General features: G+C 40.4%; 1 protein-coding gene and 1 pseudogene across 1 annotated transcript in view; one reads left to right on the forward strand and one right to left on the reverse strand.

The window, feature by feature from the left end:
• LOC137642869 (uncharacterized) overlaps window positions 1-15717 on the forward strand; it is a 443369-nt pseudogene that overhangs the window by 307787 nt on the left and 119865 nt on the right.
• LOC137642428 (phospholipase DDHD1-like) overlaps window positions 1-15717 on the reverse strand; it is a 126680-nt gene that overhangs the window by 50780 nt on the left and 60183 nt on the right. The window contains exon 7 of the mRNA XM_068374976.1: window positions 8244-8366. Coding sequence (XP_068231077.1) covers window positions 8244-8366 — 123 coding nt within the window. The remainder of the gene's footprint in view (window positions 1-8243; window positions 8367-15717) is intronic.

Raw genomic sequence — 15717 nt, forward strand, 5'->3', positions numbered from 1 at the left:
AATTTTAATAATAACATTGATTCTTTCAATACGTACTTAACTGCAGTTTATCTGGCTATCTCCTTGAAGCTCACTTGTATGGATGTTTATCATTAAAAAACTAAATTTCCCACATTCCCTAATGCCAATTGCCTCAAACATCTAGTATACTATTATGAAATAGATGGCATTGGATGGTAGCTTACATAGCAAAGTTACTTCAGTATTCTCATCGATCATAGTGTCAACATCATTTATCACTCCCTCCATTTATTTAAGAATGAGTATTTGCCTAGCTTTTTCTAGTGTTAGTCAACATAGTTTATCAGGATGTTTTCTATAGGTTTTAAAATTCCTTGGTGTGTTACATTTTCAGATAGTTTATTACTTGAGAATCAAAATCCTCATTCCTTTTGTGTTATGTTAAGGGCAGCCATGTGAATTCAACACATTCAGAATACAGTGAACCCTCGCTACTTCGCGGTTCGACAATCGCGGATTCACCACTTCGCGGGGTTTTCCCATAACCCATATATATATACATATCGCGGATTTTCCGGAAAATTCGAAAATACCGCGAAATCTGAAGACAACCAAATACGATATTTTGTTACCTGTAATTCCATTAATACTGTAATTAGTAATATCTGTTCTTACTGATTGTTCATTGCATTACATATGATATATAATTCAGCACAGAAAGAAATAAAACACGAAAAGAGAATGTGATCATACGATAATTCAGTACTGTATACAGTACGTAGTAAAATTAAATCGAACATGAAACGCAAATCAGATGCAGTCATACCATATTAGAATGGTGTGTACTGTAATGGATGTGCTTCTTTTCCATGAATCTTTTGTATGTATACGTACGTAGTACTGCATCCAATAATATTCTTTGTTGCAAAAATCACATTTCGAATAAGCGTACGAGAGAGAGAGAGAGAGAGAGAGAGAGAGAGAGAGAGAGAGAGAGAGAGAGAGAGAGAGAGAGAGAGAGAGAGAGAGAGGCGTAAAATAGTGTACGTAAAGCTGTATTATTATTGTTGTTATTATTATTATTATTGTTGTTGTTGTTAATAAAATTATTATTGTTATTATTATTATCATTATTATTATTATTATTACTGTACAGTATTATTATCATTATTTATTATTATTACGGTATTTACTTAATCTACGTACGTTCGGTATGCGCGGGGCATCTTCTATGAGTAGGTAACCAACGCATCATAGTACTGTAAGACGGGTTGTGATTGGTTCAAGCGCTGATAGATGACGAATCAGAACTCAAGTTTTGTTATCTAGCCTGTGATTGGTGTTTTGCCCGCATCTCCTACCCGCAGCATCTAAGTTCTCGCGGGGCTGGATCGTCCACTCTCTGTTACCGCGTATCGCTGAGTAGACGTTCTTAAGTGTGTGAATCTGTGCTGTGTGCGACTTTTTTAAGTTGAACTTTTTGTTACTGTAAATCCTACTGTAATGGCTCCCAAGCGTTCTGCTTCTCTTGAGGCTGGTAGTGAGCCTAAACGCCACCGAAGGATGATGACGATAGCTGAGAAGGTTACGCTTCTCGACATGTTAAAAGATGGTAGAAGTTACGCGGCCGCCGGCCGCCATTTTGCCATCAACGAATCTATTGTTCGCTATATCAAGAAGGACGAGGCGAACATTAGAAAGACGGCTGCAATCACCTTTAGCAGATCAGCGAAGCGAGTCGTTACAACGCGTAATAAAACGATCGTACGCATGGAAGGTGCTTTAGCTGTGTGGATTGCCGACTGCCGGAAGAAGAACATAGCGTTGGATACGAACACCATCCAAACAAAGGCTTTGAGCTTATATGAGAATTTTGCTGCAAAGGAACCTAAAGACGACGACGGCAACCATGCTGAAGATGATGATGATGCAGATGATCCTCAACCAGGGACATCCACTGATTCCCAGCCTCAGAAACGTTTTTCCGCAAGCAAAGGATGGTTCGCGAAGTTTCAGAAACGCTTCACCCTGAAAAGCGTTTCCCTGCATGGGGAGTCTGCTTCCGCTGACACTGCCGCTGCTGAAACTTACGTGAACCAGACGTTCAAGAATATTATCGCCGAAGGTGGATACAAGCCGGAACAAGTCTTTAATATGGATGAGACTGGCTTGTTTTGGAAGAGAATGCCGTCGCGAACTTTCCTGTTCAAAGAGGAAGCCAAAGCCTCTGGCTTTAAAGCATTCAAGGATCGCGTTACCCTCGTGATGTGTGGCAATGCTGCTGGATTTTTGTTAAAGCCGGGGCTTATTTATAAGTCGAAAAATCCTCGCGCTTTGAAAAATAAAAATAAGAATCTCCTTCCCGTGTACTGGATGCATAATCAAAAAGCATGGATTACGAAGATGCTGACCTCCAACTGGTTCCATCAGTGTTTTATCCCGCAAGTCAGCAAATATCTCTTAGAGAAGGGCTTGCCATTCAAGATCCTTCTCCTTATGGATAACGCTGGTGGACACGCAACTGACCTGTCGCATGAGGGCATTCAGGTTGAGTTCCTGCCACCCAACACCACGTCATTAATTCAACCGATGGACCAGGGGGTTATCAGGGCGTTCAAGGCCCTCTACACGAAGAACACCTTGGCGGACCTCGTTGCGTGTGTGGATGCTGCCCAAGATGACGAGGATGAAGATTTTAACTTGAAGGCGTACTGGCGGCAGTACACCATAGCCACGTGCCTGCAGAATATTCAGAGGGCACTTCAAGAGATGAAACCTGCAACCGTGAATGCGAGCTGGAAGAAGTTGTGGCCCGATATTGTTTACGACGACAAGGGATTTACTCCGTCGGAAATCCAACACTCTGCAATACGCAAATCTGTGCAGTTGGCTGCCATAATTGGAGGTGACGGGTTTGGCGACATGACGACTGAAGACGTCGACGAGTTGTTGGACTGCCATTCCCAGCCCCTAACTGACGCAGACCTCGAAGACCTGACAAAATCGGCAAGTGAAGAAGAGAGTGATACCCAGGAAGAGATCCAAGAAAATGTCGAAGAAACGGGCTTAACATTAGAACGGCTTGCCAAGGCCTGCAACCATGCGAAGGAGTTGAAAGAAATGTTGCAAGAGTGGGACGAGGATATGGTTCGCTCGATGCAATTCTGCAACAAGATCGATGAAGACATGACTCCCTACAAAATGCTCTTGGATCGAAAAAAGAAGCAGCGGCAACAACTTCCGATCACAATGTTCTTCCAGCCTCGCAAAAAAGAGCCAGTTCCTCCTGCTAGTACGCCTTCGGAAGAAATTGAAGAAGTTTCCCAGGAAGAAGTTGAAGAGGTGTCCCAGGAAAAGACACCTCCGTCTGAAGAGACGTAAAATACTATCATTGGCTGCACAGTAGAACACATCATCAGCTTCATCATCATCATTTCTACTGTGCAGCAAATTCATCGCCATCACCATTCAAGTTTTTCTTCAACTTCTTTCGTGGTGAGTACAGTAACAATCTTTATTTTTTACTTTAATATTCATACTGTACATTCTAAAACTGTATTTGTGCCTGTTTTATAGTTTAGTACTGTACGTACTGTATGCATTAAGTTAAAGGGAAGGTTTTAAAAGTCTACATGTTGTAACCTATCATATTTTTTTTGTTTAAAATTTACATTTACGTACGTAAAACAATCTCTCTCTCTCTCTCTCTCTCTCTCTCTCTCTCTCTCTCTCTCTCTCTCTCTCTCTCTCTCTCTCTCTCTCTCTCTCTCTCTCTCTCTCTCTCTCTCTCTCTCTCTCGTAAATTGTTTTCCTGCTTTGCTACGTACAATACTGTATAAATTATATTTGTAAGGTAACATATTTTGTAAATGCTTTTACTGTAAATACTGTATGTACTGTATCATTATTTATCACTATCATCATGCGCGTTAAATGCCTTGTTTGTTCTGAGCGTGGTTGTTTACTGAGCGTACACGCCGTCGTTTCAGGCGGCGTCATAAAGAAAAACATTTCATTTGGAAGTCCTAAGAAAAATACGTAAACTAAAACATTGGTAATAAAAAAATCAACATACAGTACTGTATAATCAATATAATCGATGCAAAAACTAACCTATACATATATGTGTACTGTACACTAAATGAGTTTGTTTCTTCATTATGATCAGAGATGAACGTAAACAAAACATTGGTTGCCATTTTTTATCGTGCTTTTTAGGTGTTTAGGAAACGCATGATATAAAATCGCCTTTAATATTTGTGCCTGTTTTAGTTTAGGGTGCTGTAGTACATGCATTAAGTGTTCTGTACATTAAAGGGTGGTTTGTTAACAGTACTACGTACAAGGGAAGGTTTTAAAAGTCCGAATATACATGTTAAATAAATAGGTAAATATGATGTCACTACTTCGCGGATTTTCACCTATCGCGCCCGCGTCTGGAACCTATCTACCGCGATAAACGAGGGTTCACTGTATGCTAATTTACCAAACACTCCTATGAAAAAACATGTCAGGCTAGTGTGTCTAAACAGGTTCCTAAAAATTGACTCTAAGTAAAAGAAAAGGCAATTCTAAATAAGGGAAGAATCAACAGATAGCTAGGCTAATCGACTTGGGTAGCAGTCTGCTTTTCATGTAAAAGGTCTCCAGAAAGAGATGCCTGTACTGGTTTTGAGATTTTTTGGTATTGAAAGTTTGATGATAAAACCACACTGCTACATAGCCTTGCTAGATTTGTTATAGCACATGTTAACTGGATTTGGGATGTAATATCAGCAATTTCTAACTCACAAATATTCTCAAGGGAAGAGTAAAAAAGGGAAGAGCTCTAGTTATGTGATACCAACCAACAAACATGATTAATACATTCTTGATTTGGAAATTTTGCTGAAAATTTTTCAGTGTTTTTCTTTTATTAAAACAGCCTTGCTCGCTCATTGATAGGAATCACGATTTGCTCCTACACATATACAAACCCTCATCCTTCAATTTAAGTATGCTTTCAGTGAAGCTGGATACGGCTATTAAAATTTCAACAATGTGGCAGTAATTACTACCACTGAGCTTCCACTTTGTTTTAAGGTACCGGATAGTACAGATGTACTCCCGTTGTACTGATCAGGCCGATTCAATTTACCATTTTTCTATTAATTTGCAAATACAATTGGTCAGTACTGGTCTGCAATTGTTTAGGTTACTGGGATCTTTTCCTGACTTAGCTATTGGTATCACTGTTGCATGTTTCCATGCCTTTGGAAATTAATGTTTGATAAAATAACTAATTATAAAACTCTAATAAACAGGCCATAGCCAAAGGGGTAGATTTCTTTATATATCAAAATTTATATTATCTTTACAAGAGGCATTTGAAATACAATTTGATAATGCAGATTTAAGCTTCTCTTCAGTAAACCTTTTACTGTAGTAAATATCTTCCATGGTATCAAAATTCAATGAAACTGCTCTTTCTCTTCTTTTAATGGATTCAATGTTGGCATCCAAATTATCAATACTGCTTATATTTTCAATACTGTGCCCAGTAATAATTGAGACTGTCTGCCATAATGCTGACATAGGAACCATTAATTTTTTTTTAATTTCTGCCATACCTTCTGCCTAACATTTTCTGATATGCAAGACATATATTTGCCAGAATTATTTTGCCAAAATACAGTATTGTTTCAATGCCTAATGTCCATGGTTATATCAAGAAGTGTTTTATTGCATTCCATACAAGGAGACCAGTACTCAAATTTTACATATTTTGTTTAAGGTTTTGAATTTTCTTTCAATTGCTTGCTTTCTTTATTACTAATTAGGTTAATGTCTGATCAGCAAGAGACCAAGTTTTTCATTTCTCTGGTATTAGTCAGAGGCATAGATTTATCAGCTGCTTGTGTGATGAAGTTTACAAAGAAAATCACCTGTTTCATCATATAATCTTCTGAATGATTATAGGGAGGCACTTGACCAGGGTAAAATTTAAATTTCTCCCAATCTGCTTTACTTGTAATATATTGTCGAGTAGGAGCAATTGGTGTATGTCCTAACATGGTTATTAGAATAAGGAAATGGTTACTGCTATAAAGGTTGTTCGGGACATTCCATTTAGGCATACTAATGATACTGGTAGAAAAAAGTTACATCTATTGTTGAATATGTTCCATGAGATTTTGAATAGTACAATACGTGCTTATTTTACAATCATATAAAATGCAGAAGTTATGATCAGTCACTATTCTTTCAACCTTGAAACACAACACAATTAGTGTCCCAAAGGGGATTGTGGACACTTGAACTAATAAGAAATCTTCTTGCATATTTGGAAATTCTTTGGGTAGGCTTTGTATATTATAGTTGCAAGAGGGCTGATTGTACATACAATATTATAAATATTAAAGTTGATATTATTCAAATGTAATTTAACTCAAGACAATTGAAATTCTTAATTGTTAAATATGAATATTATTATGAATATAGATTGCAGTTCAATGTATCAACAAAAGGGAGAGACCAAGATGCTGAAGTCTAATTTCATATTGAAGGAACAGTATCATTAGTATGCTGTAAGCATATTGCATTGAGATTATGATTTTTCATATCTTTGGATTTTTCCTATAAGCAAAGGGGTTTTAAGATCATTAATATTCCACAGAATATCTATGGATTGAACATTAAGGTAATGGAGATAGATTTCCACTGGGCAGAGCTTTAGCAAAATGATCTGCTTATTTTGCTAGAGTTGACTTTCTGTTTTAATGGGTTCTTTGGACATGGTTTCCTCTAGTTTATTTTGATCACAATTTGCTTTCTGATTATCAATTGGATTATGGTTAAGTTTCTCTATACATGTTTCAAGATGAAAAGTGCTTGTTGCATGCTTCTTTATCAAATGAATAAAACACATGCAACCAGCATTGTGGATTTTTAATTTACCATATTGACTTTCATTTTTGTTCTTGACAAAGTTATCAACAGATTAGTAATTTTATGTATATTCATTTTATCCATGTCTTGAAATTCAAATAAGAAACAATCATTGCAGCTGCAGGGAATTTTGTGGGCCGTTCTATTCTCAGTTATTGTTTAGTGCAAAATCATCAATTCACCTGTTATGCCTATAAAGGCGATGGATTTATTTCCTCGAGGGGTACATTTTTCATTAGATATCCCTCATCTACTTGAGTATCATATGGATTGCTATGAACCTTATTACTATTTACTTGGTAGCTTGGTTAGTGATGACTTCCGGTTCGGGTTCAGATGTCAGAAGTCGTAGCAAAGTTTCCATCGCCACAATAATTGGATTTGATGCATCTGCAAGTGAACCTTCCGGTTGACTGGTTTTTTTTTTTTTGTGCTTTTAAGTATCTTATTTTTCTCTCAGATTATGATTTAAGGGGTTTAATATGAACCATCTCTACTTCTGAAAGATTTTCCATATTCTTGTATCATAAGTGGCAAGTGTGTCAAACTTGTTTAGCACAGGAATCTGAGCTTCTTGCTTACACCAAAAATGAGGGTAGTTCTGCTATTTGCTTTTTCACAAGCAAGATAAACATCAGGGAGGTTCACAGAAATAAACAGAACTTTGATAATGAAATTGGGTAACAGACTTTTAATAATAAAATTGGTTATTTCTATAATTACCTGATGTTCATATACTGTACATCACCACCATCCTCACCAATGACCTGTGGTGTCAAAAGGACCGAGAAGTTTTAACTTTGAGACTGAAAAGACAAAGGATCTGTGGTTTGAAAAGCCACTGAGGGTTGCCATTAACCACTAGATTGTCTGATTACTTTACTGTACTAGACAGTATGCCTATTGGAAGGAATATAAAAAAAGATTTTCAGTTTTATTGGTAAATGTTGAGGGTACACTCAGGCACACTATTGTATCTTATTTCTCTTCCTCTTTGTTTTGTTAGAATTTTTATAGTTTATATGGGAGATATTTATTTTAATGTTGTTAGTGTTCTTAAGATATTTTATTTTTCCTTGTTTCCTTTCCTCACTGGGTTATTTTCCCTGTTGGAGCCTCTGAGCTTATAGCATCCTGCTTTTCCAACTAGGGTTGTAGCTTAGCAAGTAGTAATAATAATAATAATAATAATAATAATAATAATAATTAATAATAATAACAATAATAATAATAATACTAATAAAACCAAACTTGTAGAGAAAGAATATGAGCATGAAGCAAGTTTAGAAATGAATAAAAGTGATCAAAATTCATTTATTTCATTACAAAGATTTTGATGTGAATAATGTCCTCACCTTGAAATTGAGAGAAGGTTGAGAGTGGCAACATTTATAAGACTTGAGTAGATCCTTTAACTCCTCTTTCTGAGCTTGTTTTGACCTAGGTGTGGTATCTTCTTTCTTATCAATGCACTCAATCTGTTAAAAGAAAATAGAAATAACAATTATCAAAAAAGTAAAAGAATTATAATAATAACTACATTAAAATGTTATTTTCCTTAGTAAAATAAATTTTTGAATATACTTACCCGATGATCATGTAGCTGCAACTCTGTTGCTCGACAGAAAAAACCTACGGTCGGGATACGCCAGCGATCGCTATACAGGTGGGGGTGTACAACAACAGCGCCATCTGTCGAGTAGGTACGCAGGTACTTCTTGTCAACAAGAACCAATTTTCTCCTCGGTCCACTAGGTCTCTATGGGGAGGAAGGGAGGGTCCTTAAATTCATGATCATCGGGTAAGTATATTAAAAAATTTATTTTACTAAGGAAAATAACATTTTTCAATATTAATCTTACCCGATGATCATGTAGCTGATTCACACCCAGGGGGGTGGGTGGAGACCAGCATACATGTTAACATAAGAAGCTAAGTATCCCGTATTTCATTTTAGCAGTTATTCAAAATAACAAACATAAAATAAATAAGTACCTGGTAAGGAAGACGACTTGAACAATTACTCTGCCTTTTTAAGTACGTCTTCCTTACTGAGCCTCGCGATCCTCATAGGATGCTGAGCGACTCCTAGGAGCTGAAGTATGAAGGGTTGCAACCCATACTAAAGGTCCTCATCAAAACCTCTAATCTAGGCGCTTCTCAAGAAATGATTTTGACCACCCGCCAAATCAAGTAGGATGCGAAAGGCTTCTTAGCCTTCCGGACAACCCAAAAATATTTCAAGAGAAAGATTAAAAAGGTTCTGGAATTAGGGAATTGTAGTGGTGGAGCCCCCACCACTACTGCACTCGTTGCTACGAATGGTCCCAGAGTGTAGCAGTTCTCGTAAAGAGACTGGACATTCTTAAGATAAAAGACGCGAACACTGATTTGCTTTTCCAATAGGTTGCGTCGAATATACTTTGCAGAGATCTATTTTGTTCAAAGGGCACGGAAGTTGTGACAGCTCTAACTTCGTGTGTCCTTACCTTCAGCCAAGCTTGGTCTTCCTCATTCAGAAGGGAATGAGCTTCTCGTATTAACAGTCTGATAAAATAGGGTAAAGAATTCACTGACATAGGCAAAGATGGATTCTTAACTGAACACCATAAAGCTTCAGACGGGCCTCTTAAAGGTTTTAAAAATAGAACTTAAGAGCTCTTACAGGACATAATACTCTTTCTAGTTCATTTCCAACCATACGATAAGTTTGGAATATCGAACGATATTGGTCAAGGCCGAGAAGGCAGCTCGTGTTTGGCTAGAAAACCAAGTTGTAGAACATGTAGCCGTTTCGGATGAGAATCCGATGTTCCTGCTGAAGGCATGAATCTCACTGACTCTTTTAGCTGTGGTTAAGCATATCAGGAAAAGAGTCTTAAAGGTGAGATCTTTCAGGGAGGCTGATTGAAGTGGTTCGAACCTGTCTGACATAAGGAATCTTAGAACCACGTCTAAATTCCAACCAGGTGTAACCAAACGACGCTCCTTCGTGGTCTCAAAAGACTTAAGGAGGTCCTGTAGATCTTTATTGCTGGAAAGATCTAAGCCTCTGTGACGGAAGACTGATGCCAACATGCTTCTGTAACCCTTGATAGTGGGAGCTGAAAGAGATCGTTCTTTCCTCAGATATAAGAGGAAGTCAGCTATTTGAGTTACAGAGGTACTGGTCGAGGATACGGATACTGACTTGCACCAGTTTCAGAAGATTTCCCACTTCGATTGGTAGACTCTAAGGGTGGATGTTCTCCTTGCTCTAGCAATCGCTCTGGTTGCCTCCTTCGAAAAACCTCTAGTTCTCGAGAGTCTTTCGATAGTCTGAAGGCAGTCAGACGAAGAGCGTGGAGGCCTTGGAGTACCTTCTTTACGCGTGGCAGACGTAGAAGGTCCACCCTTAGGGGAAGTGTTCTGGGAACGTCTACTATCCATCGAAGTACCTCGGTGAGTTATTCTCTCGCGGGCCAGAGGGAAGCAACTAGCGTCAACTTTGTCCCTTCTTGAGAGGCGAACTTCTGCAGTACCTTGTTGACAATCTAGAACGGAGGGAATGCATATAGATCTAGATGTGACCAATCTAGAAGAAAGGCATCTATATGAACTACTGCTGGGTCCGGGATAGGTGAGCAAAGTATTGGGAGCCTCTTGGTCATCGAGGTTGCGAAGAGATCTATGGTTGGCTGGCCCCAGGTGGCCCAAAGTCTCTTGCATACATCCTTGTGGAGGGTCCAATATGTTGGAATTATTAGTCCCTTCCTACTGAGACAATCTGCTATGACATTCAAGTTGCCTTGGATGAACCTCGTTACTAGTGAAAAGTCTAGACCTGTTGAACAGGAGAGGAGGTCTCTTGCGAACTCGTACCATATCACAGAGTAGGTCCCTCCTTGCTTGGAGATGTACGTCAAAGCAGGGTGTTGTCCGTGTTCACCTCCACCACTTTGCCTTGAAGGAGAGACCTGAAGCTTTCCCAGGTCAGACGTACTGCCAGTAGCTTCTTGCAGTTGAAATGCATTGTCCTTTGACTCGAGTTCCATAATCCCGAGCATTCCCTACCGCCTAATGTCGCACCCCAGCCTACGTCCGATGCGTCCGAGAAGAGAACGTGGTTGGGAGTCTGAACAGTCAGGGGAAGACCCTTTCAAAGGTTGATAAAGTCCTTTCACCAAGTCAGACCAGACTTTATCTTTCCGGAAACCGGGATCGAGACCGCTTCTAGCGTCTTGTCCTTTTCCAGTGAAAAGCTAGATGATACAGAAGAGGACGGAGGTGTAGTCTTCCAAGTGACACAAATTGAACCACGGATGACAGTGTCCTAACCAGACTCATCCACAGCCTGACAGGGCAGTGTTCCTTCTTCAGCATCTTCTGGATGGATAACAGGGCTGGGGGTTGATCGTCTTGTTAAGCAATGTCCTCATCAGAGGGTTCCTCATCCGAAACTGATGAGGAAACGGCAACGGAGTGGGCAACGTCTGACTCGCTGAATCCGGTCGCCCTGGTGGATGCGTGACGGAGCCGGACACAAGATCATGGTACTGCTGCACAGTCTGTGAACTGTCAACCATGGGGACGCGAGGAAGAACAGTGTCAACCCGAAACTGTCTAGACTGTCTGGGTTGTGCAGTCAACCCCCTACCGGGTTGCTGAGGTTGCCGCACTGCGTCACAACAAGTCACCTCTGCTGGTTGTTGAACGTCTTCCTAGTGACACACTGAACGTCCACAACCACCTCCGAGAGTCGCTTAACGTCAACGTGCGACTGGCAACCCACACTGGGTTGCACCGGTGGAGGAACCACCTCAACTGGCGGACGTGAGTAGGATACCTCAGCGTCAACAGGGCGTACAACCAACCGGTAGGAAGGTTGTTGGCTAGGAGGTTCTTCTCCGTAAAAAATCCTCTATCAAGGACACAAGCTTGGACTGCATGTCTTGCAACAAAGCTCATTAGGGTCTATGGGAGCAGGTGTGGCAACAGACGGGGTTAGCGACCGAAGCGGAACCATTTACCATCCCTGGAAGCCTTGTTATGCTTTAATTAAAGTCCATAGGAGGCTAAGCAGCTTAAGGCTCCTCTCCAAATGACAGAGTCCTCAAAGGAATATCAGAAGGAGGGAGAACAGCACTTTCTCATCTACAGGAACCATGTCCGAGAAAAGCTAGGTTATCTCAGTGAGGGTCTCACTGGTGCCTAAGCAGCAGACCAGAAGGCAACGTTATGTAACTGCTTGACAGTCTGTGAACTGTCAAAAACTGAACTGTCAACCACAACAGGTGCGTGAGGACATACAGCACTGGTGCATTAGTAGCAGACCAGAAGGCAACGTCATGTAACTGCTTGACAGTCTGTGAGCTGGCAACAACCAAAGCTGTGTGGGGAAGCCTCAACTCCTGACTGACTAGTCTGCTGCGGGCGAGTGGCGGTAACCACAGTGTGTTGCGGAGGCTGAAACACCGTGTCAAAACACGGCAGCTTGTGGTAGCTCACGCACGGCAACGGAGTGCTCCGTGTGTCTGTGGGAGTAAGCATGCGTCTGGCAGGGTAGACTGCGCATGGGTGGAGGAGCTCTCACAACAAGAGTGTGGGAGCAGGCAGCCATGCTGGGCGCACAACCGTGGCAGGTTGTAGGCAAACGGGTGCATCGTCAACCTTCTCCGCAGTCGGAGTGTGGGAGCAGGCAACAACCAAAGCGGAGTGGTGGTGCGTGGAGGGGACTGCCGTGGGTTGCGGAAACTAACGCATCGCGTCAAAACACGGCAGCTTGACTCCACCTTCCCACTGCTGATGCGGTACCTCACGCATGTTAACGGAGGGAGCCGCATGTCGGCTAACGTTAACATGCGTCTGGCAGGGTCGATTGCGCATCGGAGGTGGAGCTCTCCGCAGCCAGAGTGTGGGAGCAGGCAGCCTCAGCGTGAGCTGGGCGCACAACCGTGGTAGGTTGTAGGCTAACGAGAGCAGTGTAAACCTTCTCCGCACGAAACTCCTGCATAACCGCAGCTAACTGAGTCTGCATAGACTGCAGTAAAGACCACTTAGGGTCTACAAAAAAAACGGCAACAAACGGAGCTACTGTCCGTTGTGACTGAGGGTCTAAAACAGCTGGTGCGGCAACAGACGGAGTTACTGCCTGTTGCGGTACCACCTTGCCTCTCTTGGGAGGTGTGCAGTCGTCGGATGACTGCAGCGAGTCCGAACTGACCCAGTGGCTACACCTAGGCCGTTGGACTTGCGCGGAAGGGACCGACTTGCACTTAAAAGCTGCAAGATTTGGTCCATGGTTTCTACGAGAAACCTCTTCCGCAGACGAGGAATAAATGGGCTCTCTCGTCTTTGTGTGGGTGGGGAGATCTCACGTCGGCAACGTGTGTAGATACGCCCGAAACCACGGAGGGAAAAACGTCTGTTCGTCGATCAAGGCCTGTGGAACCCATAAGTCGTACGACATTACTTCTCCCCTGGGCTTGGGAGCTTGTAAGAGGTATCGGACTAGGTGAACAACTGGCACGAACAGACGAACCCTCGGACGCAACACTGTAACACTTTGCGCATATCACTTTATCACTTTTGATTTTCTGTTTGCACTTATTTCACTGAAATCGAGACTTTAACTGATTTCTACCTGAAACACGCAATCCTATCCTTCATTAAAAGGTAGTAATTGCGAAAACAGTTTTACAATGCAACAGAAAAACATAAATAAAGATAAAGAATTCAGTGGCTGGAAAAGAGACTAAACACTAGATCAAATAAACTACGTTTACAATCTCTCACCGCATAAAGCCTGGGAACAAGAATAAAACTCTAGAAACGTTTTACCTTCTTCCCCTACAGCGACTAGGGAGAAGAGTAAAAAACGAATTCAGTGGCTGGAAAAGAGACTAAACACTAGATCAAATAAACTACGTTTACAATCTCTCACCGCCTAAAGCCTGGGAACAAGAATAAAACTCTAGAAACGTTTTACCTTCTTCCTCTACAGCGACTAGGGAGAAGAGTAAAAAACGAGAACAACGTTACCCGGTTGAACGAAACGTTTATTCTCCTCTCTCTCCCTCCGTCTCTATCTCTCTCTCTCTTCTCTCTTGACTTAGCGCCTGAGAGAAGAGCCCAATTATATATCGTTAAAACATGTTATTTGCTAAAAGGAACTGAAAGGTTTCCCAAATAAAAAGTTCCTTTATTTAGAATTTAAACCATTTAAGCTAAGAAAGAATGAACGAAACGCTAGAATCGGTTTACTCTTATGCAACGTGAAACCGTGAAACACTCTCTCTCTATCGTAACGATAGAGCGCATGTTGAACGTTCTGAACGTCAACAACTGCGGAGACTAAAAAACTAAACGTTAGTTCATCTTTGAAAACAGTACGAGACTATCAAAGAAATTCTTTCATAAAACATTAAAATTAAAAAGTATTAAATTCTTAAAAAGTTAAATACGATATGACGGGCTCAATGTTAATTAACTTCGGTTCCAAGTAAGGACCGCCTACTATAGGAAAGGTCGCATATAAACAAACATAAAAATTACTTTTTTATAAGTTTATAATAAATGGAAAGTTAATCGAAGAGGCCTATCAAGGCGGAGAGATATAAAATAAATAGATCTATAACTTGTTAAGCAAAATTACCAAAAACCTAAACACACTTCCGTCTAAGGGAAGGGTCGGCCATTTAAAAGTGAAAGAGAGTCCATACTCTCTTTGTCACCATAATTAAATCTATCGAAAACGAATTCAAGTTTTGAAATGAAGATAAAACCCCTGCATAGCGAAAGCTCAAAACTGGAATAGTGTACTTCACCAAATCATTGTGAAAACAAATCCAGTAGGGACGGCGTATTTAGTAGGTCCTGCCATTGGCACGACAGAGGAAAAATTGGTTCTTGTTGACAAGAAGTACCCGAGTACCTACTCGACAGATGGCGCTGTTGTTGTACACCCCCACCTGTATAGCGATCGCTGGCGTATCCCGACCGTAGGTTTTTTCTGTCGAGCAACAGAGTTGCAGCTACATGATCATCGGGTAAGATTAATATTGAAAATTCTAGTTTCAAGCAACTAATAATCATCATATCTCTAGGGTTATAACGCTCATTAATAACCCATCCTCATCCAAAATAAATGGGATGGATCAGAAATATCAGTAAAGTCATAGCATAAGGAAATCAATCAAAGATATAAACCACTAAAACCATAAAATCAGTAAAGAAATTAGTGTAAGAGTTTCAAGTAAATTCAAAACTAAGAGAATTGGGGAGAAAAAAAGATTATGTTGAAACTAAGAGAATTAGGGAGAAAAAGATAATGTTACAAGATGCAATGACAGAGGTATCAGTCAGAAGTTAAGCCAGTACGAGTATAGTACACCTAAAAAGGCATAACTGAGTACAGCATATAATGAAGGGTGAGGGTTTAAAGGTAGGAACTATGACAAAGAAGCTGAAATGGAATTTTCCGTCAGAGCCAAGTTAATGATGTTAAATATAATGTCCATGAATAAAAGAGAAGTAGGTAACATACAGTACACTGTACAGTAATGATGGAGAGGTTAAGGTTAAAACACAGATTAATGTTATCATAACATAAAAAACATTAACAAAATGAGATAAACACACTTAAAACAATGAAAACTCAGAAACTATAAAATGAAGGAATGGAATGTAAAGCCTAACATCATTGATTACATGATAAAAAAAGTAAAAGTGAAAACCAGTTAAAAGGTACACAAAAAATATAAGTACAGTAGTATTAAAATATGTTTAAGGAATAACTGAACACAAGACGAGTCTCCAATCTCTACCAGACAGCAGGCAGAAAAAATTATG

Source organism: Palaemon carinicauda, chromosome 6 (genome assembly GCF_036898095.1).
Source record: "Palaemon carinicauda isolate YSFRI2023 chromosome 6, ASM3689809v2, whole genome shotgun sequence".
Taxonomy (NCBI): Eukaryota; Metazoa; Arthropoda; class Malacostraca; order Decapoda; family Palaemonidae; genus Palaemon; species Palaemon carinicauda.